The following is a 26,720-nucleotide window of genomic DNA, read 5'->3' as shown; positions in this document are numbered from 1 at the left end:
CCTGTGTTTGCAGAGCAGAACCCAGTGGTGGAGGAGCCCGAGGATGACCGTGATAAGCCCAAAGTGCCTGAGGAGAAGGAGGAGATGGAGCAGCCACAGATCAAGGTGCCTGTGCAGGTGCCCAAGAGGGAGGAGGAGAGAGGAAAGGTGGAAGAGAAAGTGCAGCTGGACCGTCCTGATCAAGGTAAAGGTGATCCTGGGAAAGGGAACTGGACTGGGAGCTGGGGGTGTGTGTATCTTGTGGGACTCTGAGGCAGACATCCTAAACTCCCCTCCTTACTCCCCTCAGTGCACCTCCGTGGTGCTGTTGGTGGGTTGAAGGTGATTTAGTGTTTGATGCTCTGGGGGTTTGTTGGGAATGTGGCCTCCAGATGAGGGAGAGAAGGCAGGGCTGAGCAAGGGCAGCATGGAGCTGGGTGTACTGAGTGTACTGGGAACCTGCTGTCTCTGACCCTGCCTGTCCCCCCAGGGATTGCTGTGCCCGTGGGGGAGGCCCATCGCCACGAGCCCCCGGTCCCACACGATGAGGTGGTCGTGGACATGGGGCGGGAGCGGGAGGAATCCAGCGAGAACAAAGTGGCTCCCGGAGGAGCCAACGACCCTCTGCTGGAGGAGCCAGCCAGGCTGAAGCCCCAGAAGGAGGCACTGGGCCCAAAACAAGGGAAGGAAGTGGCTGCTGAGAACCAGCAGCGGGGAGGGACTGGGGGGCCCGTCCCAAATCTGGAGAAGGTCCCGGAGGCAGCACTGCAGCAGGGGGGAAGGCCACCCTACAAGGAGCTGGAGCCAGGGGAAGCCAAGTTGGAAGAAAAGGCAGAGGTGGCCGTGCTGGATGGAGACGCTGCTGTGGCTGCTGAGAGGGACAAGTCACAGCTCCAGCTCCCCAGGAAAGCAGAGGAGGCTGCAAAGCCCGTGGAGAAGGAAGCAGACCCTGGTAAGCTCCTTTCACAGCAGCTCATCTGAGCGAGCTCTTCTGGGCCTGTAATGCCCCTGGAGTTGGGACAATTTGGTCATTCCCATCCCCATCCTGGTGCTTCCTTTTAACTCCACGAGTGGAGCACGTGAGTGAGCACAGCCCCTCCGGCAGCTGCTGCGGGAAGGGAGGAATCTGGTGGCTTTGACAGCTACTGCAAGAGCTGTCAAACAGTTGTTCGCTACCCGCCAAAATGTCAGGTGCCGTGCTGTTCCTGCACGGCTCCCAAATCACCGGGGACACGGAGCCGGGAGATCTTGACAGGGAACACATTGCCAAGTGCCCGTCTAAAAGCCAGTTAGAGCTGTTCTTGCATGTTAATTGGCCGAGGTAGTTAGTGCTGGCTCGCTGCCACCAGGCACGGGATTGTTAAATATTGGGTTTATTACTTCCCTCGCAGCCGGCGGGTTGGATGCGAACGGTGCCGGGACGGCGTGGAGGCGTTTTAGGGAACATCTGCACTGACAGCAAAGCTCTGTGGTCCTTTGCAGGTGAGAAGCAGGAGCTGCCCCTCGCAGAGAGAGCAGAGCTGCTGGAGAACCAGAACACTGAGGAGAAACAGGAGAAGGCAGGGGGTGAGTGTGTGTCCCCGGGGCGTGCAGGGCAGGTCTGGATCTCCCTGGATCTTTCTCTGTGGGAGGATGGTGTCTTGAGGCCACAGCCCCTGCATAGCATCAGGTGGTGCCTGTCCCATCTCTGGCACACCTGGCAGAGCCATTCAGGAACCTGAGTCATGGTGGCACCCAGGCCTGGCTGCTCCCCAGTGTCAGAGCCCTGGGAAGAGGGAGACAGGAGTGAAACTGCTCCAGCAGCATGGCGTGAGGGGCGTGGGCAGGGGCACACGGGGACACCTGAACACATCACAGGGAAAAGCTCCTTCCCCCCAAGGCCCCAGCTGCTCTGCTCCTGGGGCATCAGAGCTGGAGCTGCAAAGCCCTTCCTCAGGCTGAGCTCCTCCCTCCAAACTCTGCCTGGCAAGGGGGAGTTGGAGTCTGAGCTTGGATTTGTGTGCAGGTCCCTTCCTCTCATCCCATCCTTTTCCAGTTTCCTTCTCTCTCTCCTGGCAGGGTTTGTGGAGTCAGATCTTCCTGCCAAAGAGAGCCCTTGCAGCCCATCCAAAGCTGACATGATTTCTGAGGGTCACAGGGGTTTTACTTCCTCTTTTTCCCCTTTTCCAGAAGCAGGGCCAGCAAAACTGCTGGACCACAACGTGCTGCTGCAGGTGATCAAGGAGCAGCAGGTGCAGCACAAGCAGCTCCTGGACCAGCAGGCAAAGCTGCTGGCAGTGATCGAGGAACAGCACAAGGAGATCCACCAGCAGCGGCAGGAGGAGGGGGCAGAGGAGAAGCCAAAGCCAGGTAAGAACGTGGCCGGGGAGCAGGACCCCTCCAGAGGGTGCTCACAGCTCAGAGCAGCTCTAAAATCAAACTGGGAGAGATCTGAGCTCCTTTGGCCCGTGGCAAAGTCCACTTGCATGGCCATTTCTGTAGGGCTAACCCACAGCTCTGCTCTTCCTCCTGCATGGCCTCATCCCGTGTCTCACAGGATGTGGTGGCAGGAGAAGGGAATGTCCTGAGAAATCCTTTTCCATGTGGGTTTTGTCCTGCAGCAGAAGCACAGCCAGAGCCTGCCCTGCCCCTCTCCAGGAGCAGGGAGGACGAGGGCCTCGGAGCCAAGGGAGACACAGCCGGGAAGGCGCTGAGCAAGGAGCAGCTGGGCCAGCAGCCCCCTGATTCCACCAGGCAGCACAGGGACATGGTGGGGAAGCTGGAGGAGGCTGGGCAGAGGCGTGACATTCCTGTGGCTGCTCCCAAGGAGCGGAAGGTGCCGCTGCAAGAGAATGACAGAGCTGTTAAGAATCCCGTGGAGAACCAGGATCCCCTCCATGCGGATGCCCAGCGTGTTCCAGCAGCCAGAAACCACCTGGAGAAAAAGGCCTTGGCAGAGGATTTGGGAGGAGAACGTGAAGCCAAAGCTGGAAGAGATGTCCACCAGAAGAATTTCCTGAAAGCCATGGAAGCAGCTACAGCTCCCATCCAAAGAGAACAGCCGGGGGCTGCCAAAGTTCAGGGAGTAGCAGGAAAGAGTTTGGAAAGAGACTCAGGAACAGACCTTAAAGCCAAAACTCTGAGTCAGGTGGAGCCCAAGGACCTGGCAGTGGTGCCGGACTCTTCCAGTAACAGGAATGTGGCAGTGAGGGAGCAGCACCCGCGGGACAGGGAGTGGCAGAGAGGGGCGCAGGCCGAGGGAGCGGGCGGGCGGCAGCGGGACCCGCCTGGCCACGGGCACGGGAAGGAGGAGAATCCCCGGGAGGAGCCGGGGGGCCGGCAGGGCCGGGGGGGTGGGGGTCCCTCCAATGGTGCCCCTCAGGATGCTCCGGCAGGGAAGTCTGAGAACGGAGCAGCTGCCCCCAGGGATCCGCAGCAGCCGGAGCACGACGTCAAACCCAACCGTGAGCTGAAGCTGCAGGGGGGCCTGGACCTGCGGCGCAGGAGACGGGACCTGCTGCCTCCCGACCAGGAGGAGGACGGCGAGGAGGAGGAGGCTGCAGCAGGAGCTGGGGGGGTCCTGATCGGCCTGAACCCCCTTCCCGATGTGAAGGTGAACGACCTGCGGAGCGCGCTGGAGGCGCGGCTGAGCGGCGTGGCCGAGGGTGCGCAGCACCTGGTGCGCAGCCGCCACATCCAGCAGGTGACACAGGACAGGGGCCCGTGACAGGGCTGTGGCCGTGCTCTGGAGGGAAGGCTCGGCCTCACCGGGCATGGAGAGATCTAAGCCAGCAGCGCCTTGCTGGATGCAGTGCTCGGATCCACGGGATCTCCTTGGATTCCTGAGCTCCACCCTGGGGGTTTCCAGCAGCGCCCCCAGTGTGTGCCTGCGGGTGGCCAAGGAGATGGTGGCACTGGAAGTGACATTCCTGCTGTCCCCTGCCTTCCAGAGCTGCCATGCACCTCGGCTCCCTGCCAGGCCGCTGCTCCAAGGAGCTTTTCCAGCATCTCATTCACATCAAATTGCCTTCTCCAGCCACCTCCCAGCTCCTCTCAGAACGAGGAAGGGGCTCCATGGCCCCGGCTGTGCTGAGGGGATCTGGGATCCACACCTTGGGAAGGGCTTTACCCCAGAGAAGTTGTGAGCTGAGGACCAGCAGAGCCAGTGCTCCAGTGCTGGACTGGGAGCTGAGCCTCATTTGTTTGAGCCACAGTGGTGGTTTAGGACCCTCATTTAGTAGAAACGCTGCCTTAACCGGGCACAACTCCTGTTGTGCTGCCTCTCTCCCAGGGATGGGGTTCCTTGGCCACACACTGGGATCACACAGAGCTCTGCCCCTGCTGCCCTCCCTGGGTGCTCCTCTCCGTGCTCTCCAGCTCCACTTCCCCTCTCAAAAGTGCATTAAGAAGCTCAACTTCCCCCCCCCCCCCGACCCTTCCCAACCAGCTTCATTCTTCTGCCAGAGGTGAGTGGTTTGGGAGAAAGCAAGGCAGAGCCAGGTGGATCCAGGGGCTCCACTTACCTCTGCCTGTGTTCCTTGTGCTCTTCCCAGCCTTCCCCCGCCCTGTTCTGCATCCAGACAGGTCCCTGCTCCACCTCTGGGAATTTGTTTGGTGAGTAAAGAAGGAAGGAGCTTCCCCAAGAGCTCTGTGTTGTTTCAGGCTCCCAGTGATTCATCCCTTGGGTTTTTTTGGGTTTTGTCTTTTTACGTCCCGACCTGCGAATGTGTGGAATTCAGTCCCAAAGCTCTCCCTAGACGGGCTGAGAATTCCCAGCCTGGAGCCCTCAGACCTCATCACTGTGGTGGCTTTTATATCCCGACCTCCAAATGTCTTTGGTGACCTCGAGTCTGTGTCCAGTGGGACCCTGCAGAGGTGGGAGTGGGTGGGACTGTCCCTGCCTGGTGCTCCCGGGGTGTCACAACCCAGAGTGACAGGGAAGCCACCTGGGGAGTCCTTTGGGAAGACCCCCCGGAACACTGTGGCCTTAAACCCCCTAACCCAACGAGCTTCTCCATTAACGCTGTCGTCAAGCACAAGCAGCAGGGCCGGGAGGCAGGGACGGGCTCTGGAGCGCGGCTCCAGGGCTGCCCCGGGGACGGCGAGCCGGGCTGTGGCACCACCCAGCCTTCCCGAGGTGCCAGGGAGCCGGATCGGCTCCTCCGTGCCCTGTGCTGCCGGCTCCGGCCCCGCGGGGGCACAGCCGCCTGTTCGTTGTTCTCTGTGTGAACAGAAGGGACCAAAGATGCTCCTGACATTCCTGCTCTGGGAATGGCGTGGGCACCCCGGGCTGGGCTGGAAGCCGGTGGGAACTGCCCTTGTCCCGCCGGGATCGGCTCCCCCGGGGCGGGTGGGACGCTGGCACAGAGAGCCCGGAGTGCGGGCTGAGCCCATCAATAAAATAAGCTGAAGCATTCTGATCTGTGATTTCTTCTTTTTTAATAAATAAAAATAGATCTGTGCCCTTCACCCAGCCCAGCGCTGCGCCTCCTCCGGGCCGGGGAGCGCCTGGGCAGCTCCGGGACCGGGGGAGGTTCCCTCATTTGAGGACAAACCGGTGGTTTGAGGGTTCCACGAGCATCTCCAGGCGGGGGCGGCTCCGGGGTCACTTGGGCGTCGCCTTTGCCTGCAAAGAGCCGCGGTCAAGACGGGCCGAGGCCGCCGCCCTCCGCCAGCACCGGGATGGGATCGGGGGACTGGGACAGGGCCGTACCGCCCGGGCGAAGCACTCCCGCAGCGCCTGGAACTCCTCCAGGCACGCGTCCCGCCGCAGCTCCGCCGGTCCCGCCGCCGCCGCCGCCACGCACCGTCCGTAGGCCGCGGCCTGGGGGAATCACACGGGACGGGAGCGGGGGCCACAGGGACGGCCGGCCCTGGAGCCGCCCCCCTGTGCCCCTGCCGGCCTCGGAGACGCTCCCCGTGTCCCCCCGGCCCCACCTGGTCCCCGCAGGCCGCCAGCGCCGCCGGGAAGCGCCGCAGCCGCGCCCGCGCTCGCAGCCACACTCCGCGCCCCGACATCGCTCACCGCACGGGCGCCACCGTGCACGGGCGGCCGCGATTGGCTGCCCGCCCCGCTCGTCACACGCCGTGCTCTCCTATTGGGCGGGACCACCCCAAACCACGCCCTTTTAATTGGTCATTCGGCGCAGGAGGCTCTGATTGGTGGAAATGCCGGTTGTTTACTTCCCGCCTCCTTCAGGCGTCAACATCATGGGGCTTTTCCGCCTGGAGCCCCGCCCTCTCTCACCGATGATTGGCTGAGCGGCAGAGCTTCGCCCTCTCATTGGTGAAAAACAATTTCCGGGGGGCGGTTCCCCGACGCCGCCGAGGGACCGGGCAGGGCAGGTGCCGGCAGTGTCATGGCGGCGCCGCTGCGGGACCGGCTGAGTTTCCTGAGCCGGGTACGGACCGGGGCTTTTCGGGGGTGCGGGGGGGCTGCCGGGGCGTGACGTCACTGCTCACCCGCAACGTCATCGCTGCACCCACCACTCGCTTCTGCAGCGGCCTCACACCGCCCTGACCGGGCCGGGCCTGCCCCGGGGCCTCGGTCCGGACCCCAGCGCCGGGGTCCGGGCCGGGTCCGCCTCCTCTCACGCCGCCCCCTCCTCCTCCAGCTGCCGGTGTTGCTGCGGGGCACGGCCGACGACGACACGCCGTGCCCCGGGTACCTGTTCGAGGAGATCGCCAGTATCCTTCGGGGAGCCGGGGGGGCACGGGACAGGGGGGTTCCCGGGGACAGGAGGGGGATCCCGGGACAGGGGGAGCTCCCCGGGGCTGCTCCAGGCCGTGGTGGGCTTTGGAGGCCTGCGGGGCTGGCTGGGGGCAGCCGTGGGGCTGTGGGCCCTGGCTGGGACCCTGTGGAGGGGCTGGATTCCTGGCACTCTGGCCTGCTGCTGCCCTCCGATCCCGGCTGGATCCCTAACCCATCCCTAGAGATCTCCCACGAGTCCCCCGGGAGCAGCCAGTGCCTGCTGGAGCATCTCCTCACACGGCTGCAGAGCAGCTCCTGCCACGTCAAGTTGAAGGTGGGTCCGTGCTGGGAGCGCTGGGGGGTGATGGGATGGACACCTCCGTCCCAGGGTGGGCCACTGTGACTTGTCCTTGTCCCCCGAGGCAGGTGCTGAAGATCCTGCTGCACACCTGCTCGCAGGGCTCGCCCCAGTTTGTGCTGCAGCTGAAGAGGAACGCCAGCTTCATCCGGGAGGCGGCAGGTAACGGCCTGGGGGGACGTGGCAGAGCAGCAATGGGAGGCTGGAGACCCCAGAAGGGCTCCTGCTGTGCCGGGAGCAGGGTCCTATCCCACCTGGGAGCGTCCCCCACCCTCCCCTCTGTGTGTCTGCAGTGTTCTCCGGGCCCCCAGACCCCCTCCACGGCAACAGCTTGAACCAGAAGGTGCGGGCAGCCGCACAGGTGGGTGCTGCAGGGACAGGGCAACCCCCAGCCCCCTGTCTGGGACTCTGGGGTTCCCAGCACTGCCAACACTCCTCTCTGTGTCTCTCAATCCCACAGGACCTGGCCAGCATTCTGTTCTCGGATGCGCCGCTGCCGCAGCCCCTGGCACTGCCCGCCCGGGCTCCAGCCCCTGCCGGTGAGCACAGCCCCCCCGGCCGGGCCCTCGCTCAGGGGACAGGGACACAGCAGGAAAAGGGAGCCCTGAGTGCCTGTGCCCCTCCTGACATTCCCTGTGCCTCCCCAGGGATGGGCTCCAGCCCCAGCCCCTGCGGCTCCCTGCAGGGATTCGGCTTCAGCAGTGACAAGAGCGGCTCCGGTGAGTCCTGGCCGGGCCCTCACTGGGTTCTTTCCTGCTGGTGGTTGGGGCAGGGCCATGGGGGTCACTCTGTGCCTGGTCCTCTGAACTCCCAGAGTTCCCTCAGCCTCCTTTCCCAGCCTGGAGCTCGGTGTTGGGGTGCTCCCATGGGGCTCCCAGGACTCCCCCAACATCCCAGCCTCTCGCAGCTTCCACAGGAGAGGCCCTGCTGAGCAGCCTCCAGCGGGCGGCCGAGGCCGTGGCCCAGGTCGTGCTCCCGGCGCCAGGGGGCCCCCGGCGGCTCCGTGGGGACCTCCCTGAGGACACCTACGAGCCTGTCCGAGCTCCATCCCCCGCCAGCAGCCCGGCCCTGCCGCCCCCGACCCCTCCTGCACCACGTGCATCCCGAGGTGGGTCCTGCTGGGGGAGACTGGGGGGTCCCCACCCATCCTGGGGGTTTGTGAGCCCCAGCTGAGCAGTGCTGTCCCTGCAGTGAGCCACCAGCCGGGGCTGGCCGGGGGCGGCTGGGAGGAGGCGGACAGCGGGCACAGCTCCCGGGAATCCTCGCAGGGCCACGAGCGCAGCCGCGCCTCGGACTCGGGCAGCAAATCCGGCAGCGACAGCCGCTCCGGGGCCAGCCGGGAGCTGAGCCATGGCGCTGACAGGTGAGAGGGGCCCGGGGGCTGCCCTGCCCTGGGGCTGTCCCAGGAGAGACCCTCATTTTCCACACCACTGATCCAGAGTGTCCCGGCACTGCCAGCTATGTTCTGCCTGGGGCGTTCGTCCTGCCAGCCGTGGGTGGGCAGAGCTGCTCAGGGTGGGGGTCCCTGTGTGCCAGGGGGTGTGCAGGGACCCCAGGGGGAGTAGGCAGGTGGCCCCTGTTCTCATGAGGTGTGTCCCCAGCAGGGTGGATGCTGACAGCCCGGGTGACTGCCGGAGGGAGCTGAGCCTGGTGTCGGGACTGACGCGTGGGGCCAGGGTCTTCCTCACCAGGGAGGAAGCTCAGCACTTCCTCAAGGAGTAAGTGTCACAGGCGAGTGCTCCCTGGGGCTGGGGGGACTTCAGCTCCCTTCCCTGGCTGCCCAGGCCGGGACTCTGGGATGGGAAGGGGCTGCAGGTGACTGTGACCGCCATCCCTGTGCAGGTGTGGGCTCCTGAACTGTGAGGTGGTGCTGGAGCTGCTGGGCCGGGCACTGGAGGATCCCAGTGACAGCGTCCGCATGGTAAGCATAGGGGGCTCCCCTGGGAGGGCTGGGGGCTGTTTGGGGGCCTGCCAGGCTCAGCTCCCCTTTCCCACAGAGGTCCATGTGTGCCATCTCTGCCCTCGGCTGCTCCGACCTGCTCTCCCCAGAGCAGATCTTTGCCGTGACCCAGCAGCGCCTGCAGCACCTCAGCCAAGGCAGCCCTGGGCCTGTGGCCAACCGAGCAACAAAGGTGACTCTGGGGATATCCCTGTGCCCCGTCCCTTGGGTCGGGGCTCCTGGCACAGCTTTGACAGCCCCTGGGGACACACAGCCCTTGGGAATGCTCTATATGTGCCAGAGGGGCGGTTTGGCTGCCTTTCCCAGGGAGGGGTGATGCTCCCTCTGCTCCCCGGGAGGGGACATGGGGACAGTCCCTGTGGCTGGGAGAAGGTGCCAGGCTGATCCCCTTTGCCGATGGCGCTCTCACCGTGCCCACCCCTGTCCCAGATGCTGCGGCAGTTCGAGGCCCTGTGCCGGGCCCAGCCCTCCCCGAGGGCCCCACGCCCGCCCTCAGCCCCCTCGGCCGGGGACCTGCTCATGGACATCCCAGCCGTGGCCAGCGAGGGCTTCCTGCCCGCCCTGAGCCCGGCCCCGAGCCCTGTGCCCCCCGTGGCCCCCGCTGAGGAGCCAGGGCTGGCATCGGAGCTGCCCGGGGCCGTGGTACCAGCCTGTCCCTGCCAGCAGGACGGGGGGAGCAGGCTGGCAGGGGACACAGCGGCCCCCAGCCTGTCCCTGTTCGCCGGCATGGAGCTGGTGGCCCATCCTGGCACGGTGCTCCGGCCACACTCGCCACCACGGGCACCGTCCCGGCCCCAGGACGGGGGGATGGACACAGACACGGAGAGCACCCTGCAGCCGTCAGCCTTCGCCTTCCTCAACATGTAGCTGCTGTGGGGCCCCGGGGGCTGCGGGGGCTCTGCCCCCCTCCCTGCGGGGCCTGCGCTGTCCTGGTGCCTGGGGGACGCAGGCTGAAATGGCCACAGGGCTTCCATCAGGTGACAATGTCCTTCGTGGTGTTCCGGGGCAGGCAGAGGGGCACGGCCCCTCGCTCCTCTGAGCTGGACAGGGGTGTGGGACACACTGGGACTCAGCTGGGGGGTCTTTGGGGGCCCCAGCATGGCCATGGGTGCTCTTGGGTGGCCCCCAGCTGCAGGCTGGGCTCTGTGGGGGTGGGGTGGGAGCAGGCGCCGTCCCCACGGGTCCGGGACCCACCAATAAACCCCCACTCGGGTCTGGGAACGTGTGACTTCTTCCTGCGCCGCTGATGAAGCCTGGCCCGTGGCTCCTCCTGGCCCTCAGCCCCCCATTTTCCTACAGCCCCATGGCCCCCCAACAGCCCCAGAGCTTCCCCCCTGCCACACTGCTCTCCCCCATGCTGCAACCCCCTAGTAGCCCCATGGTTCTCCCCCTTCCTCACAGCTCACCCCCTGTCCCTGAACCCCCAATAGCTCCACTTTTTTCCCGTGGCCCCCAATAATCTCATGTGCCCCCCTGCCCCATAGTTTCCCTGCTCCAACCCGCCCCCACAATAGTGCTATGACTCCCCCATATTCCTTACAGCTCCCCTCACTCACAGCTTCCAGTAGCCCCAGTCCCCCTCTCAGATCCCCAAAATCCCCATTTTCCCCCCAAAACCCCCATGGGAGCCCCGCCCACGTGGGTCAAGCCCCGCCTCCTTCCCCACCCTTAAAGCCGCACCCATTTAAATCCTCTCGTCTCATTGGTTCACTGCCACCAAGCCCCGCCCCCGACACAGGCCCCGCCTCCCTCATACATCCCTCCTTATTCCCGCCCCCTTCCTCCGTCTTAGCCAATCGCTTCTCTTCACCCGCCCTCTCCTCTCTTCCCATTGGCTGCTGGCCGGCAGCCCCGCCCAATGGCTGTGGCCGGAGCGCGGCCGTAGGTGAGGGGATGGGGGCGTTTAATGGCGGCCGAGGGGGGGTCCGGGGGCAGGGCCCGAGCCCCACTCTCGGCATCGCTCCCGGTGCGCGGGGGTCTCACCCGCGTGGGGGTGCGTGGGGCCCGTTACCGTGGTCGTGAGGGGTTGGGGTCTGGGGATGGGTGGGCTTGGAGGGCTCGGGGTTTGGGCTGGGGGTCTGCGGGGATTGGGAGTTGGGGGGGCCTGGAGGGGTCCGGGTCCTGAGGGTCTGGAGATATGGGCTGGGGTCGTGGGGGGCTTGGGGCTGGGTTTGCTGAGCGTCCTGGGGAGGGGTCTGGGGCTTGGGGGCCGTGGAGGGCTTGGGGTTGGGTGTCCTGCGGCTCTTGGTGGGGGTCTGGGACTTGGGGGGCTGGGGACCGGGGATGGGTGTCCTGCGAGGTCCTGGGGGCATCCAGGAGCTGGGAGCATGGCCTTGGACCTGTGGCTGGGGTCCTGCGCCTTGGGAATGGGGGAATTTGGGGGGGTCTGGGTTTTGGGAGCTTAGAGGAAAGTGTGGGACCTGGGTGATCCTGGGGGCTCAGGGATTTGGGAGCTTCAGTCAGGGCTTGCCTCTGGGTCATAAGGGGGCTTGGGGCCATGGGGGGCTGGGGTGTCTGAGCTTTGGGGGTTTGAGGGGCTGGGGGCTCAGGGAGCTGTGCTGGCCTGGGCTCCTGAGCCTGTTCTCCTGCCGTGAGCCCAGCGGTTTCCATGAGAGCCGTTTGTTTCCCCAGGCTGTGGAGCCGGAGGCATTGCCAAGGGCTGTGGTGGAGCTCTGAGAGGGGAGGCCAGGGCTGCCAGGGGAGAGGGTGTAGGGACAGTGTGGGTAACAGAGATAAAGTAGTTTGGTCTTTTCCTGGATCAGAACTGGGGCTGGGAGGATTCAGAGGGGAATGTGCTGCCCCGAGCTGGGAGGGAGACCAAGCTCTTCCTGTGCCCCTGAATGGGCATGGGCACTTCTGAAAGAACTCTGGGCAGGGGGAGCATCCCTTGGGAGCTGCTCAGGTGCTTCTTCAGCATCCCATGTAGGGTGTGGGGTGGGGTGAGCTGGACCTGCAGCCTGCACAGGTGGGGCTGTTGTGGGTCCGTGTGATCCTCTGGCAGCCGTGGCTGTGTGCAGTGAAGCAGCCTGGGATGCGGAGCAGGGCTTTTCCCTCCCTTTGGTCCTCGGCTGGAATCCTGGCCCATCAATGTGACAGCAGCCCATGGACAGCCATAGGGCTGGGTGAAAGCAGTGAGGAGCTCTCCTGGAGCCTCTCCAGGGCTGTGCTTGGCTTATTTGCCATGTGGCAGTTTGGAGGTTTTGTCCTGTTGGGGAGCAGTTCCAGCTCTGAGTGCTGGTGTTTGCTGGAGCGCCTGCTTCCAGGCTGGCTGCTCCATGCCTTCCCCTCTCTCTGTGCTGTGCTGTGCTTCCAGGGCTCCTTCCTGCTGCTCCAGCATGAAGAGCACCCGGAGCTGCTGCTCTGTCCAGAGCTCTGACGTGGCAGAGCTGATCCTGACGGGGCTCCCGGCACCGGTGTTGCGGCGCCCTGGCAGTGCCTCCCCTGCCAAGCTCATGGCGCGCTCCGTGTCCGTGGCTGCCGATGGCAAAGCCAAGAGGAACACCCCGGTGAGCCCCTGCCCTTCCCCTCCTGTGCCTGGCATGGGGGATGGCTCCAAGCATGGCCATGTCCCTCTCATCATGGTTCCCCCAGCACCAGCCTGGCTTTGTTCTGGTCCTGCCCTTGGCAATCTCTGCTCGTGGCTCGCTGCTGGATGCAGAAGAGCAACTTTCAGGATTCCCTCTTTTTCCTTCCTCGCCCTTCACCTCCCTGTGCCAGTTTCCATCTGGAAACTCCTGATTTCCTGGTGTCTCCTGCTGGGGTGCCAGGCCCGGGCTGCCCCTCATGGAGCACCCCCTGTTCCTGCCACACCGGGGGCTCCTGCGTGGGGGTTCCACAGAGGGAGCGAGCCCAGGTGTTTGCTGGGCTCTGTCAGGATCCAGCAGCAGACAGCCTGGGCTCCGTGCTGAGTAATCCCTTGGCAGCATTCCCACGCCCTTGTTCCCAGGAGCTTGTGCTGAGGAACGTGTTCCTGCTAGCTCAGCAGTGCCCGAGCGAGGTGTCATTGCCCACTGCCTCAAGGGGAGCCTGGCAGCCCTGGGGGACTGGGAACTCCGTGTGCCACTGGCTGAGAGGGTGGGGAGCCTGCTTGTGCCACTCCTGAAGGTGGCTGCTGGATTTATCCCTTCTCTCCACAGGAGGATGCGGGATCCCGGGCCATGAACAACCTGCGCAGGTCCAACAGCACCACCCAGGTGAACCAGCGGGTGAACAGCTCACACAGGTACAGCCCTGTCTGTCCCTCTGTCCTCTGGGTGTCCCTGGGGGACACCCTACCCCTGTGTCCAACCTCCCTGGTCCTGGGGCGAACAGGAGCTGTTCCAGAATACCCTGAGCTCTGTCATACACTTCAGGAGTTAAAGCCTGGCCCTGGAAAACCAAAGTCTGGCACTTGGGTTATTTTTTTGAAGAGGAGTTCCCTTGTATAGGGTTCCATAGGATCACAGAATGGCCTGACCCTAAAGTCCCATGCAGGATCACCATCCCTGGGGCTGGGTTGCTCCAAGTCCCATTCAGTCTGGCCTGGGACACTTCTCTGTCAGAGTATTGCCCAGATTCTGTAGGCAGCCTGTGCCAAGGCCTCTCTACCATCACAGGGAAGAATTTCTATTTGGGGAAATGAAGTGTATTTCTGTGGCTGTGATAAAAACCATTCAATTTGATTCCAACAACCCTCATGGACCCTCCAGGCCATAACTGGGCTGTGTGAGGAGACAAAAGTTTTCTGTTCCCAGTGCCCTCTGAGTTGGGATTTTCCATTCTCCTGTTGGTTTGTGCCCATCCCTATCACCACACACCACAGTGGAACCCAAAGCTCTGTGTAAAAAGGAATCATTGGTGGATTTTGTGGCCATGTAATGATTCTCCAGCCCTTTTCTCCTGTGTCACACTGGAGTTTCCAAGTGCCCTACATAGCCAGAGTGTGTCCTGTGGCTGTGAGTTATCCCACAGCTATCTCTGTTCTCTCCTCTCTGCCTTCCCTGGGTCTGGATGAAGCTCGGAGCAGACAGGAGACTTCCTGGCCTTCTTTGAGGGTGACCCAATAGGAAGGAAGAAACTGGCAGCTCTGAGCAAAACCTCCCCAGAAAAGAAAACCACATGGAATATCTTGGTGAGGACAGCAGGCTCGGGGAGTGGGTGGGCCAGGTTGGCTCTGTGCTCCTGGTGGTGTTTGAGGAGGTGGGTTTGGTGTCCTTATCCCTGCTGACTCCATGGCAGGATGACCAGCCCCGAGTGTTCCCAGGCCCCTCCGGCTCCCACAGCCTCGAGCCACCTGCGGGCATGAGGAGGAAGGAAGCCACGGTGCTCCTGGCTGCCAACTTCACTGCCAACAACAGGTAGGACAGAGGGTCCTGATGGGGAGAGTGGGTGCAACTGCATGGAGAAAACAGCTGGAGAGGGGAAGCTGCTCTTTCTGACATTCCTGGTCTCCCCACACAAGGAGCAACAAGGGCGCAATGGGCAACTGCGTCACCACCATGGTGCACAACAACTACTCCACTGCTGAGAAGGGCCCTGCTCCCAAGAGCTCCAACCAGGCTCCCAGTTCCCTCAAGTGAGTGTGGGGGTGAGAGCTGGCTCTGCAGCTGGGCTGGCCCTGGGGTTGTGTGTGGCACAGGACAGGGCTGAGTGGCTTCATCTTCTGTCCCAGCAATGTTGTCAAAGCGGCCTCGAACGAGGACGGGGAAGGCAGCAGCAGCCTTGTGAAGTCTCAGAAGAATTTCTCCAGCAACAACATCATGACCCACAACAACAACAGCAGCAGCAGCAGCAGCAGCAGTGTTCCCCGGAGGAGGGAGGTGACCGAGGAGGAGGCTGAGAGGTGAGGGAAGGAGCAGGAGGACGGTGCCAGGAGCTGTGAGGAGCTCCAGGGGAGCCTGTTCTTCTCCTGTGGGATTTCACACTGGGGAAAGGTCACCTAGTGCACCTGCAGGTGCCGGTGCTGTGAGGAAGCCATGTGTGCTCTGCTGCACCTGGGGCTGTGCTGACCCTCCCTGGCTGTCCCCACAGGTTCATCCAGCAGGTGAACATGGCTGCTGTCACCATCCAGCGCTGGTACCGGCGCCACTCGCAGCGGCACAGGACGGCGGCTGCGGCTCTGGGACGCCTGATGGCTGCCAAGAGGGAGGTTGGTCCTCTCTCCTGCTCTGTAGCCCAGACCACCTGACACCCATGGCCCGCTGGGCACGCAGTTATGTCCCTTTAGTCCCTTTAGTCCCCAGACCTAGGCTGTGAGAGTCAAGGGGGCTCTGGCTTCGCATCCAACCAGCCCTGCCACGGTCCAGAGAGCTGGGGAGGGTCCCGTTCCCTCAGAGCTGTGCTGGCTGTGTCCAGGGATTAGCCTGGGCTGGGTTCCAGCAGGAGCTGAGGCTCAGCACCACACAGCTCCAGTTCCCCCAGCCCCCTGACTGGGAGCAGTCAGACCCTGGCAGTAGCAGCACAAGTGTCCCTGAATTGCCATTATTTGGGCCACGCTCATGGCCAGAGAAGGGATGCCCCATCTCAGCTCATCCTAATGAATCCCTAAGGAGGTGCCTCGTTAGACTGACGAGGTTCCGCAGCTATTTGTGTTTCTTTGTGTTCAATTATTTATCCCAGTAATGAAAAGCTCCGTTGCTCTTGCGTGTGAGTCTATTTTTAAGCCTCGTCTCCTCGGTGGTTGCAGACCCAGATGATGATATAATAATAATAATAATAGTAATAATAATAATAATTGCATTGAGGATCTGAAGAAAATGAGCTGCTCCAAAGTGGAGCAGTGCTGAGGGCTCCTCACCTGCACAGAGGAGAGAATGGAAAGCCTGGATATGGGGTGACCCATGTGTGGGTGCCCCTCACACTTCTCAGTGGCAGGTGCTGGAGAACTCTCAGTAACATTTTTGACCCTCCTCTCTGAAAGGAAATGCAGCAGCGGATGGAGGAGGGGAATATCCTGGATTTGCAGGAGAGGAAGGACGAGGAGCGCCGGAAGATCCGAGAGGAGAAGGCACGCCTGGCCCGGCACGCTGCCATCCAGGTAGGGCCAGGGCCAGGTCTGTGGGACACCATTTGCTGGCATCACCCAGCGAGGCAGTGAGAGGCTCCTCTGCATCTCCAGAGCCTTGGCATGGGGCAGGAGCAGAGCCAGCCTTGGAAATGGAGTGCTCCCTCCGGAGATGGAGGTGTCACGGAGCAGTTTCCTGCTGTGCTCCTGCCAAGCCTTGGCAGCTCATTCTGAGCTTGGGAAGACAGTGCTGGTTTCTGTGTGGTTCTCAGGAAAATGGTGACCATGTTGAGACAGGGACACTCCAAGCTCTGTGGAATGGCCGAGGATGTGTGTGCCCTGGCAATGGGACCCTCCACAGGAGCAGGGTCCCTCTGGAGAGGGCTGAGTACCACTCCATGTCCCTTGGCAGGAAGCAACACGTCATTGTCACCCTGCTCTTGCAGCTGGTGGTGCAGATGGGGTTGGCACGTGCTGCAGGAGTTGGCAGTAAAGCTGGGGATGTTTTAAACCCCAAATTTTCTTTGTCCTAATTGGAAACGTGTTCCATAGGGGGAGGGGGTTGGGGGGAGACACATCAGTGAGCAGCTGGAGGATGCAAAAACACTGCCACAGCCTTGCAAAGGCAGGCTTGTGCCTTCCCAAAGCTTCAGGACATCCATGGCTCCTCTGTCCCCACAGGAGCTGCAGCAGAAAAGGGCCCAGAAGGCCTCGGAGACGAAGCGCTCAGCAGAGGAGCAGGTGCTGGTGAAGGAGAGCAGGAGGGTGCCCAAGAAGAAGCCTGGTGCCAAACCTGCCTCAGCCAGGAATGCCAGCCCGGCCAGCAGCCTCACCAAAGCCAACAACGCTGGTGAGTCCCTGTGGTGTGTCCCCAAAGCTTTGGGAGGGAGGGGTTTGCTCTGAGGAGCTGCTTCCCAGGGGCTGCCTGGGGCCAGCACCTGAGAACAGCCTGGTTCCTGCAGAGGCCAGTTCCCCCTCGGCAGCCTCGGAGCTGGAAGGAAGCAGCCTGGGAGCTCTTGGCTCCGTGCCCTTGCAGGACCCTGGGGCAGAGGACAAACTGCAGGTGGGTCTGGCTGTGCCTCCTGGGGACCCTGGCAGCAGCTGCTCTGCCAGGGCAACATCAGGCCTTTGCTGGCTTCTGGGGAGAGCCAGAAAACTCTCTCATCTTCTCCCTTAGGATCTGAGCTCCAGGGAGACAGGTAACGAGGACCTGGAGACAGCAGTGGCTGCTGGCAGCAGGGCTCCATCCAAGGTCACGCTCAACGAGCTGCTGGACACGCTCCGGCTGCTGGAGGAGGAGCCGGAGCTGCTGCCCCCGCCCAAGCTCCTCAAGAAGGACAGATATGCCTGGATGGACAGGGTGAGCTGGGGGATGAGGCTGCTGTGTCCATCCTTGGGCAGTGACGGCTGCCTGGGGAGAAACAGCTGGGCACTGCCAGGGAAGGTGGTGGAGGAGCTTGGAGTGGGTGATTTAAGAATTTGGAGGAGGAGATGGAGGAGTTTGGAGGTGGTAGAGGAATTGTTTGGTGCGTTGAGGGCTTGGATGTTTGCAAGGAACAGCAACCCATGCAAAGGCTGGTGGTGGGACAGGGTTTAGCCCAGGGATGAGGCTGGTTACTGGGCTCCAGTGATGGAGACAAGCCAGCACTTCTCCCAAACCTTCCCCTGGGTGCTCATTCACCATGGTGAATTCCAGCAGGAGCTCAGCTCCAACTCCTTGACTGCTGATAACTTGGAGAAGTTTGGGAAGATGAACCACCCACCAGGGGTCCCCGAGGACGGGGCTCTGCTCTCAGAGGCCAAGCTCCAAAGCATCATCAGTTTCCTGGATGAGATGGAGAAGTCGGAGCAGGAGAGGCCCAGGTCAGCTGCCTCAGCCACGCAGCGGGAGGTGAGTCCCTCTGTGGCGTGGGAATCCATTCCTGGTGGGAATCATCCCCCATCTCCCTGTCCTCATTCCACCACCTTTTCATCATGTTCTCTCTGCTGTGGCAGGGCTTCCTGTTGGAAGAGGAGCTGGCTCACGTGGAGCAGGTGTCAGCAGTTGCCACGGAGGTGACAAGCTCCATGATGAGGCTGAAGCTGGAAGTGGAAGAGAAGAAGAGAGCCATCAGCCTGCTGCAGACTGCTCTGGTATGTCAGCCTCACACGTGGTTCTTGGGGCTATGAAGCACAGGATCAGGACTATCCCTTGATTTTACAGAATCATGGAATTGTTTGGGTTGGAGGGGACCTTAAGGATCATCTGGCTGGGACCTGGGCTGAGCTCCCTTCTCCTCTGTCCTGGGGGGCTGGGTGTTCCTGCTGACAGGGGTGGGAGATATGAGCACCAGAGCTTTGCTTTAGCTCTGTCCCTCGTTTTCCTGGCCTGATGGTGATTTCCTTGTCGTGGCTGTGTGACCCCACAGACCCAGCAGAGGGAACTGACCGACCGACACGTCAAACAGACCGAGAAGGAGCTCAGCCAGCAGCTCAGGCTGCAGAGGGAGCAGTATGAGGCAGCTATCCAGAGGCACCTGGCCTTCATTGACCAGGTAACCCTCATCCCAGCTCCTGAAGGCAGGGGCTGAGGTGGGTGCACCTGCCTGATGCCAGCTCCTTGCCCTGCCCAGCTCCTCGATGACAAGAAGGTGCTGAGTGAGAAGTGTGAGGCCGTGGTGGCAGAGCTGAAACAAGTGGACCACAAGTATGGCCAGAAGATCAACCAGATGCAGGAGCAGCACGAGCTGGTGAGGGGACAGGGAAGATGGGGGACGTATGGGTGCTGATTTTGCTCAAATGGGGCCTCTGCCTGGAGCAGGACAGTCTCTGCCACCTTGGTGGGACCTGGACGCTCGTCCCTGTGCACACAAGGTCCCTGTCACCACAGAGCTTTGTCCTAGCTCCCCAAAAGGCTCCTGTCCTTTGCTGCCCAGGGCCAGGAGCATGGCACTGACCAAGGGACAGTGTAAGCTCCCAGGCTCTGCTTGGAGAGACCCTTCCCACGCACCTGGCACAGGTTGCTCAGAGAAGCTGTGGCTGCCCATCCCTGGAAGTGTCCAAGGCCAGGTTGGACAGGACTTGGAGCAGCCTGGGATACTGGAAAGTGTCCCTGCCTATGGCAGGGGTTGGAACTGGATGAGTTTTAAGGTCCCTTCCAACACAAACCATTCTGTGATTCCACGATCCCACTGAAGGCAGAGCTCTCCCAGGCTGGGGGTGCCCAGGGTGCAGTGCTGGCACAAACCCAATGCCATGGAGGAATTTTGCTTCTCCTGTGGATGGAGACAACTCAGCTTGCCCTGTGCCAGGCCTGGCAGGAGGGCAGCACCACTGGGCTCATCCCTGCTCTGCCATCCCAGTCCCCACTTGTCCTTGACCTTGGAGCTGACCTCATGCCTGAACAGACCATGGGGGTCCCTTGGTCTCTGGAGCAGGCTCCAACCACACAGGCTCCTGGCCAGTCCCTTGGCTTGTCCCTGTCCTTGTTCCTTGTGCTGTCTCCCCTTGCCCCTGTGGATTCCTGCTCAGCTCTGCCCTGCCCGTGGCTCCCACAGACACGGCTGTGTGGGTTTGCCTCTCTCCCACCATTCCCCTTCTCTCTCCATCCCCTCCTTTCTTTCTCCCCAGGTCTGGCGCACTTTGGGCCCCTTTTGTGAGGTAAATGTGGTCTTTGCTCTCTTTTGTGCCTTGCCCTCTGCTCTCGTGCCCTGACCTGCTCTGGTCCTGCTCCAGCCCCTGCCAGAGGGTTTTCCATGGCAGGGAGAGGGAAGGCTGGAGAGGAAAGCACCATCACACAGGGACAGATGGGCTGCCCTGCATGCAGGGACCCTCGGCAGCCCCCAGTTCCCCTTCCCTCTCTGTTGATGCTCTCGTGTCTTGGCAGCGAGCACTTTCCCAAGGGGATGGAGGAGAAGGCACTGGTGGGAGAATGTGTAGCCACTTCTCTGGGCTGGAAAAACTCACCTGGCCGGCTTCCTTCCCAACAAACCAGCTCCCAGGGCTTTTCTCTCCCAGCTTCTCTGAGGTTTTCCCATTTGCTTCCAAACAGGAGATTAAGAAACTGAAGGAACTCATGAGCGCAACTGAGAAGGTCAGGCGGGAGAAGTGGATTGAGGAGAAAACCAAAAAGATCAAAGAAATCACGGTGAAAGGTATGGGCATGTTCCCTCAGCAGCTGCTGGAGCAGCTGGCAGTGCCAGCATGGTCCAGGAGAGATTGGGAGGAGCTCCCTGGTGTGGGCAGTGTTTGTTCCCTGTTTCTGGTGGAGCAGATGACCCCTCTGTGCTCATCCCCCCTTCCTGGCAGCCCCTTGGAGCCGGCCGAGGGCAGCGGGTGGGATCCAGGCCGAGCCGTGCCTGTCCTTCCCGCTGTGCCAGGGCTGGAGCCAGAGATCCAGAAGCTCCTGGCCAAGCACCGTGAGGACATCCGGCAGCTGAAGCTGCTGCACGAGGCCGAGCTGCTGCAGTCGGACGAGCGGGCGGCGCTGCACTACGGGCGGCAGGCGCAGGAGCTGCGGGGGCTGCTGGAGAGGGAGAAGGAGGAGCAGAGCCAGCGGGAGCGGGAGCGGGCCCGGCAGAGGTGTGTCACCCCGGGCTCAGCGCTGCCTTGGGGCTCACAGACCTGGGGTGCTGTCCAGCACCAGGCTGCTATGGGATCCCATATTTGCAGCTCCAGGGGGAGCAGCCCCTTTCTCTCCAGCAGCGTCGGGTGGGCGATGCCGCTGAGCTGGGAGCATCCTCTGGCATCGTGAAAGGCAGCGTGGAGAAGAGGCTGAGTGCTCGAAGGCGCATCCCTGCAGTGTGTGTGTGTCCCACAGGTGTGAACAGCAGCTGGAGCAGGAGGAGCAGGCACTGGAGCTGCAGCGGCGCCGCCTCTATGCCGAGGTGGCCGAGGAGAAGGAGCGGCTGAGCCAGCAAGCAGCCAGGTGGGCAGGCCGGGGGCCTAGGGGCAGCAATGAGCTGTGGGGCCAGATCTCCATGGGAAGAGGGGCTGGTGTGGATGCTGGGAGCTGTGTCTGTGCAGGCAGCGAGCAGAGGCAGAGGAGCTGCGGCGGCAGCTGGAGGCCAACAGCTCAGCCCTGACCCGGGCACTGCGGGATGAGTACGCCAAGGAGAAGGAGGAGCAGGAGAGGCGGCACCAGGTCTGCTTCCCCCTGACCTCCAGCCCTTTGGGTGTTGGCACCACCTTGGACCCCACAGGGGCAGCCTCAGCAGCTGATCCCAGCCAGCACGGGAGGGTCCCAGGGCTGAGCTGTTGTTTTCCCTTCTCTTCACAGGCAGAACTGAAGGTGCTGAAGGACCAGCTGGAGCTGGAGAAGCAGGCCTGGGAGGCCAACTATGTGAAGAAGGAGGTAATGGCAAGAGCTGTCCTCCAAAGGTGGCACCCATGGGCTCTAAGAGGAATTTGAGGCCACGTTTGCTGCCTCCATTGCAGGAAGCCTGGCTGCTGTCCCGGGAGCGGGAGCTGCGGGAGGAGATGAGGAAGGAGAGGGACAAAGAGATCGAGCTGGTGATCCAGCGCCTGGAGGCCGACACGTCCTTGGCCAAGGAGGAGTGCGAGAGGGCAGCGGAGAGCAGGTGAGGGGGAAGGGGGAGAGGGAGGTCCCAGGTCCTGCAGAGGCTGATCCCTTTTCCCTGTCCCCTGGGCATCTCTCCAGTGAGCTCTGGAGCAGTGTTAGGGCAGGAAGGAGCAGCTCACAGGGCCAAAGTTCACCTCTCACCTGAGGAAACAAACCCAGATCTCTATGGAGCAGCTCTGCCCTTGCTGCTGTGTCCCAATCCCTCCTGCAGCAGGAAAGGGGCTGGGATGAGCCAGGCTGCCTGTCCTTCCTGCCCACAGGATCAAGAGGATCCGAGACAAGTACGAGGTGGAGCTGCAGGAGCTGGAGTGCTCGGAGCGGAAGCTGCAGGAGCGCTGCACCGAGCTCAAGGGGCGGCTGGCCGAGCTGGAGGGGGAGAGCACCCGGCTACAGGGGCTGCTGAAGCACAAGGAGCAGGAGCTGGAGGAGATGCGCAAGGTGAGCGAGGAGCAGAGCCAGGGCCCTGCCTGGCTGTGTGGGAGCTGCTGTCCCAGGGGCTCAGAGGCCTGACTGAGGTGGTCTGGCAGGAATTTGCAGACAGGCTGGTGGGGATGGAGGAGGAGAACGCACGGCTGAAGGCAGAGATGGCGGAGCTGAGGGCCCGGCAGCACCTGGAGCTGGACAGGCTGGTGCGGGAGAAGGACCAGGAGCTGGAGGAGGTGCACAGAAGGTGAGGAGCCTGGGTGGGGTGCAGGAGCTCAGTGTTGCATCCTTGGGAACACTTCCCAAGCTTCCAGCCCTGTCCAGGCAAACCAGCAGAAGTCAGTTGTTTGAACTGACTGCTGTTCAGGCATCCTGAATCCTCTGTCCCTTGTCACTGCTGGCCTGTTCTGTGCCATCGTGTCCCCAGGGCTGCTCCTCTGCCTGCATGGAGGACATGAGTGCCAGGAGAGGCCAGTGGAGCACAGCTCTGTCTGCGTTCCTCCCTGGCAGGAGCCCTGGCCAGGGTCACTGTCACCTCCTGGGGGCTCTCTATGGCTCACACATGATACCTGTGACTGCAGCCACGTGATCTTCTCCAGAGGGGCAGAGCTCAGGGTCAGGGCATAGCCACAGAGCCTGAGGGCAGTTGGGACATCCCTAAAATGTTATGATAATTAAACCTTAGAAAGCTAATGTGCCTTTCTTCCTGTAGACAAATTAGTCCACACTACACAGTGGAATAAAGGTGCTACCAGTGTGTGATGGCACTTGGAGCCCAGCTGTGGCTAGGGGAGAAGGGCTGAGCTCCCAGGGCTGAAATCCCCCCCGGGGCAGGGCCCAGCCCGTGTTTGGCACGGGGGTGCTCAGCCCCCCATGTCCATGTCAGGGTGAAGGCGGCGGTGCTGAGGAAGGAGGAGAGCATGAGCAGCCTGCGGAAGCAGTACGAGGTGAGTGAGGGCTCCCTGGCTCTGCCCTGGCTGTGGCTGGGCGGGCACGGCGAGCTCCCTGTCCCCTGTGCTGTCCCCTGTGGCAGGCGGCCGCGCAGAGAGCCAGCCTGCTGGAATCGCTGCTGCAGCGGCAGCGGCAGCTGGCTGCCGAGTGACGTCCTGCCCGCAGGGAGCGGGGCTGGCACCGGGCTCGGGCCCTCCCCTCCCTCCTCCCCTCTTCTCCACAGCCTGGTCCCAGTGCCCTGGCCATACTGGGACACTTGGTGGCCTTTAGATGCTTGGGAGTTTTGTTCTGATAATAAATCTCTGCTGGTTTCTACAGCTGTTTCTATACTTGCGCACGTCAGTGCCAGGGCACGAGTGGCTCTTCCACGAGGTCTGTGTCCACTCCCACCTTCCCAGCCCCATTCCTCCATCCCAAGACCCTCCCTTTGCTCTCAGGGCGCCCAGCACCCCAATCTATGCCTTGAGTCCCGTTCTAAACTGAAATGTCCAGTAGGGAGGCAGAGCCAGGGCAGGATGTGATCCTGCAGCCTCTGCCACCTGCAGATTCCTCAACACCCCCTGACAGGGCCGGGAAATGCCTGGGCTGGGCCGGTGGCATCTGTTTCCTCTCGGCCGGGGTGTGCAGCCGCTCTGGTCCCTCCCCTGGGCCGGGGCTCGCAGCAGGGCCGGCAGATGTTTTCTCAGCAGTCCCTGGTGTTTCCCATCCGTCCTGCTGGTCCATACACCGGGGCAGGGACACAGAGGGTGGCTGGGTCCTGCCCAGCGGAGCCGTGGCCGTTCCGCTCTCTGTTCCCCTCTCCCGGTGTGCCGGGCTGGAGAGCTCATCCCAGTGTGCCGGGAAAGGCCGGGCACGGCGCTTGTTCCGCTCGTGTTTCTTTTCCAAGGAGTTTCCTGAGCGCCGCTTCCGACCCCGGCCCTGCCCACCTCTATATGGGCCCCCCCGAGCCAGCGGCTCCGGGAATCTGCCGTGGGAGAAGGGGGCTCAGCCCACTCACAGCCCGGCCTGGTGGTCCTGTGCCTGTGCCCAGCCCTGTGGCTCCGGTGTAGCGCCCCGAGCCCCGTGCGGCATCGCCGCTGTGGGGTGGACACCCACCCACGGTGCCCGGGGTGTGCCCGGCCCCGCTCCCGCCGCTCCTGGCATCTTCCCGGCCCCTCCCCGGCATCGCCCGGGCTAATTTCTAGGCCAGTGCCCGGTTCAGGCATGAATAAATCAGCGCCGTTGCATAACGGGGATGCGGATTTTCACCGGCTGGCTGCCCGTGCCTCCGCCGGCGCCCCCCGCCCGCACCCCGGGGATCCCGCGGGACAGCGGCCGCGTTACACCAGCGTGTCCCTGTCCCTGCCGAGCCGCTCAGCCACGCTGCGGGCTCTGCCAAAGCTCCCCGGTGAAGGAGGAGCCCCTCTCGCCCCGGCTGCCCCGGGATGAGGCGGGGAGCGGAGCCCGCGGGCCGCCGGGGCCGGGAAGGAGGTCAGGAGGAGCACAGGGGGCTTTTGGCAGCCGCCGCGCGGGAATCGCGGTTCAATCTGGTGTCTGCCCGGGAGGGGATTAGCTGCGGCCCCAGACAATCAGCCGGGAAGCCGGAGCGAGTGGCAGGATCCGAGCAGGGTAATCTCCCCTCGGGAAAGATCTGTAATCTCCCCTGCTAATTGGGGCGGCGGCAGCGGCGCTGCCCTGACCGGGAGGGGATGTCAGGGGACCGGTGCCACACTGTCCCTCTGCCGGGCTTAGACCAGCGCTGACACAGCCCTGACCTCAGGGCTGCACCTGAGGGGCTCCCTGAGGCTTTGGGCCTCGATTCTCCTGTGGGTTTTCCCTTTCACAACCACGTTGGAAATCTGGTGGGAAGCAGGACAAGTGGCAGGGGCACAAGGCAGGTGGTGGGTTTGAGTGGCTGTGACAGCTCAGCCCTCCTGGCTGTGTCAAATGGGGCTACAGGGGTGTCACCTGGGCACGGAGAGTGATGGGGCATGGGGCTGCTGTGCTTGGTGTCCCAGCTGAGCTGGGCATTCCGGGTCTTCCCAAGGAGGGCAGGGTGGCACAGCAGGGCTGGGCAGGCACACACACCTTTCTCATCCATCTCTATCCAACTGTCATCCCCAGTTCACCTCTGTCCTTGACTGCTTTCCCATCTCATCCTCAATTCCATCCCCTCCAATCCTAATTTTCATCCCTATCCCATCCTCATCCTCATTTTCCTCCCCATCCCACCCTCCCCCAGACACAGGAGGGAAGGGACACTGGGCACTGGGGCTGTCACCCCCAACATAACATCGGGTGATTTTATCCCCTCCCACTCACCAAAGCCCCCCTGCCTGTTCCCAGTGCCAGGGAGGCCTCAGCTCGTCCTTGTCCCACCCACCCTAGGACCAGCTGAGTGTGCTGGGGGTGGCTGGGCCAGCTGGGTGCGCGGTGTGGGTGGGTGGGTGCCCGGTGTGGGCTCAGCACAACCTCCCACCCCATCCCATCTGGCTGTGACTCAGACAGTGCCAGCTCAGCTGCACAGGGAGTGGGGCTGGCCCTGAAAACCACCTCTGGACCAGCCCTGGTCCCGTGGGAGTGGCCACCCACGGGACCCACGGGACCAGGGCTGGTCCAGAGGGCACCAATGGTACCAAAGCTCCGAGCGAATCCAAATGCTTCTGCACCAGGTGAGTGTGACTGTGCCAGGTCAGTGCCACCTTTGTTCAGCTGCTCTGAGGCCCAGGAAGGCTCACGGAGGAGCTCAGGGTGTCCCACATGTGGGGCCAAGGCCATTTGCACATCCAGATAGGACCAGGGACCCAGTGTGGGATGGGGACAATGGGAGCAATGGGGTGCCCATGAGCTGCACCCCACCGTGGGTCTCCAAAATGAGTGATGGGGTATCAGCAGTCACCTGCTAGCCCTGGCAGAGGGACGGGGGGGTCCTGTGGGACAGAGCTGTTCCAGAGCAGAGAAATGTGGAGGCAGGGGAGAAGGGAGAAACTGGCTCCAACGTGTTTATTCTCCCAGCAGCCGGTAATTTTTCCAGGCCTGTATCTATTTGTGGCAACGTGACATGTGCAGCGTGGTGCTGTTCTGTGCAGGCTTGAAGGCTTGTAAAAAATTAATCGTGTACGCAAAATTTGGCTTTAAATATTCAAACTGGCGGTGGGGATGTGTGAGCCCCGTGCTCAGAGCTGAGCCCAGCAAGGGCTGGGACAAAGGGGTTCCCAGGAATGGGGTGGGACAGGACGGGACAGGACTGTCCTGCCATGACCATGAAGGAAAGTCCAGCCTGGTTCTCAGGTGGGCTCGGTGACCAGTGGCACCCAGAGCTATGCCAGGGTCTGGCTGGGAGCTGCCAGGGGTGTGGGTGAAGCCGTGGGATGTTCCCTGCCAAGGAACTGGGACTGTTGGGTTTTGGAGCACCCCGTGTTCGGAGAGCACACTCCCATGTGCCAGGGCTGTAGCGTCGAGCAGACGAGGCCAAGCCATGGCCCCACATGGGGCAGCCCCCCAGCCCAAGGGGACCCCACACCACGGGCCTGCCTGGGGCTGCTGGGGGGCTCTGCTCCCCTCGGGATGGGACTGGGGGTCTGCAGGGTGAGGCTGTGCAGGGCCGCAGGGACAGAGATGGGGTGCAGGGTGTGTGTGTGTGTGTGAGGGGGGCTGGCAGGGGGTTGAGGGGCTGGCTGGGGACAGAGCTGCCCATCCCGTCCCTGTTTCCCATCCCTGGGTGTTGGGAAGCCGATGATGCCCGGGATGGGTCAGCTCCGGAGCAGCTCCTTCCTTGGGGGGTGGCAGCCCCGCTCCCGGGGGATCCTGTCCCCGCTCTGGGGGGTGGCAGCCTCTGCGTGGTCCCGGCCCTGCCCG

At 62.7% G+C, this 26,720-nt stretch overlaps 4 protein-coding genes across 8 annotated transcripts in view; 3 read left to right on the top strand and 1 right to left on the bottom strand.

Moving 5' to 3' along the window:
* The window catches only part of SLC38A10 (solute carrier family 38 member 10), a 30,109-nt gene extending 24,731 nt beyond the window's left edge, over positions 1–5,378 (top strand). The window contains exons 12-16 of the mRNA XM_009094548.4: positions 14–184; positions 470–931; positions 1,462–1,545; positions 2,149–2,328; positions 2,580–5,378. Coding sequence (XP_009092796.3) covers positions 14–184; positions 470–931; positions 1,462–1,545; positions 2,149–2,328; positions 2,580–3,685 — 2,003 coding nt within the window. The 3' untranslated portion in view covers positions 3,686–5,378. The remainder of the gene's footprint in view (positions 1–13; positions 185–469; positions 932–1,461; positions 1,546–2,148; positions 2,329–2,579) is intronic.
* Positions 5,379–6,030, bottom strand: NDUFAF8 (NADH:ubiquinone oxidoreductase complex assembly factor 8). Its single transcript, XM_050981309.1, has 3 exons — positions 5,896–6,030; positions 5,672–5,782; positions 5,379–5,584 (listed from the first exon to the last, which is right to left on the bottom strand). The coding sequence occupies exons 1-3, from the start codon at positions 5,974–5,976 to the stop codon at positions 5,564–5,566; spliced, it is 213 nt and encodes a 70-aa protein (XP_050837266.1). The 5' UTR covers positions 5,977–6,030; the 3' UTR covers positions 5,379–5,563.
* Positions 6,031–6,270: 240 nt separating this feature from the next.
* Positions 6,271–10,188, top strand: TEPSIN (TEPSIN adaptor related protein complex 4 accessory protein). 3 transcript variants are annotated; one of them, XM_050981497.1, is made up of 13 exons: positions 6,271–6,359; positions 6,573–6,645; positions 6,892–6,983; positions 7,076–7,169; positions 7,301–7,368; positions 7,468–7,546; positions 7,655–7,726; positions 7,915–8,115; positions 8,199–8,370; positions 8,612–8,725; positions 8,850–8,928; positions 9,005–9,139; positions 9,397–10,188. In XM_050981497.1, exons 1-13 carry the CDS (start codon positions 6,318–6,320, stop codon positions 9,832–9,834), a joined length of 1,659 nt encoding a protein of 552 aa, XP_050837454.1. In that variant the 5' UTR covers positions 6,271–6,317; the 3' UTR covers positions 9,835–10,188. The 3 variants fall into 3 exon arrangements, with proteins under 3 accessions (XP_050837454.1, XP_050837453.1, XP_050837452.1); XM_050981496.1 differs by having other exon boundaries at positions 8,609–8,725; XM_050981495.1 differs by having other exon boundaries at positions 6,573–6,983.
* Positions 10,189–10,757: 569 nt separating this feature from the next.
* On the top strand, positions 10,758–23,198 carry CEP131 (centrosomal protein 131). 3 transcript variants are annotated; one of them, XM_050981492.1, is made up of 27 exons: positions 10,758–10,852; positions 12,281–12,473; positions 13,104–13,189; positions 13,963–14,077; positions 14,185–14,303; positions 14,408–14,521; positions 14,618–14,788; positions 14,977–15,094; positions 15,866–15,982; positions 16,631–16,799; positions 16,912–17,012; positions 17,127–17,309; positions 17,646–17,840; positions 17,945–18,082; positions 18,358–18,483; positions 18,562–18,678; positions 19,559–19,588; positions 19,980–20,082; positions 20,308–20,509; positions 20,748–20,855; positions 20,954–21,071; positions 21,207–21,281; positions 21,365–21,507; positions 21,770–21,947; positions 22,037–22,179; positions 22,819–22,879; positions 22,966–23,198. In XM_050981492.1, the coding sequence occupies exons 2-27, from the start codon at positions 12,303–12,305 to the stop codon at positions 23,032–23,034; spliced, it is 3,270 nt and encodes a 1,089-aa protein (XP_050837449.1). In that variant the 5' UTR covers positions 10,758–10,852; positions 12,281–12,302; the 3' UTR covers positions 23,035–23,198. The 3 variants fall into 3 exon arrangements, with proteins under 3 accessions (XP_050837449.1, XP_050837450.1, XP_050837451.1); XM_050981493.1 differs by having other exon boundaries at positions 17,649–17,840; positions 22,966–23,137; XM_050981494.1 differs by lacking the exon at positions 19,559–19,588 and having other exon boundaries at positions 17,649–17,840; positions 22,966–23,136.
* The last annotated feature ends 3,522 nt before the right edge of the window (positions 23,199–26,720 follow it).

The sequence above is a fragment of the Serinus canaria genome, chromosome 18, assembly GCF_022539315.1.
Source record: "Serinus canaria isolate serCan28SL12 chromosome 18, serCan2020, whole genome shotgun sequence".
NCBI classification, from domain to species: Eukaryota; Metazoa; Chordata; class Aves; order Passeriformes; family Fringillidae; genus Serinus; species Serinus canaria.
The sequence above is the reverse complement of the archived record's forward strand: the minus strand, read 5'-3'. Positions and strand labels throughout refer to the sequence as shown.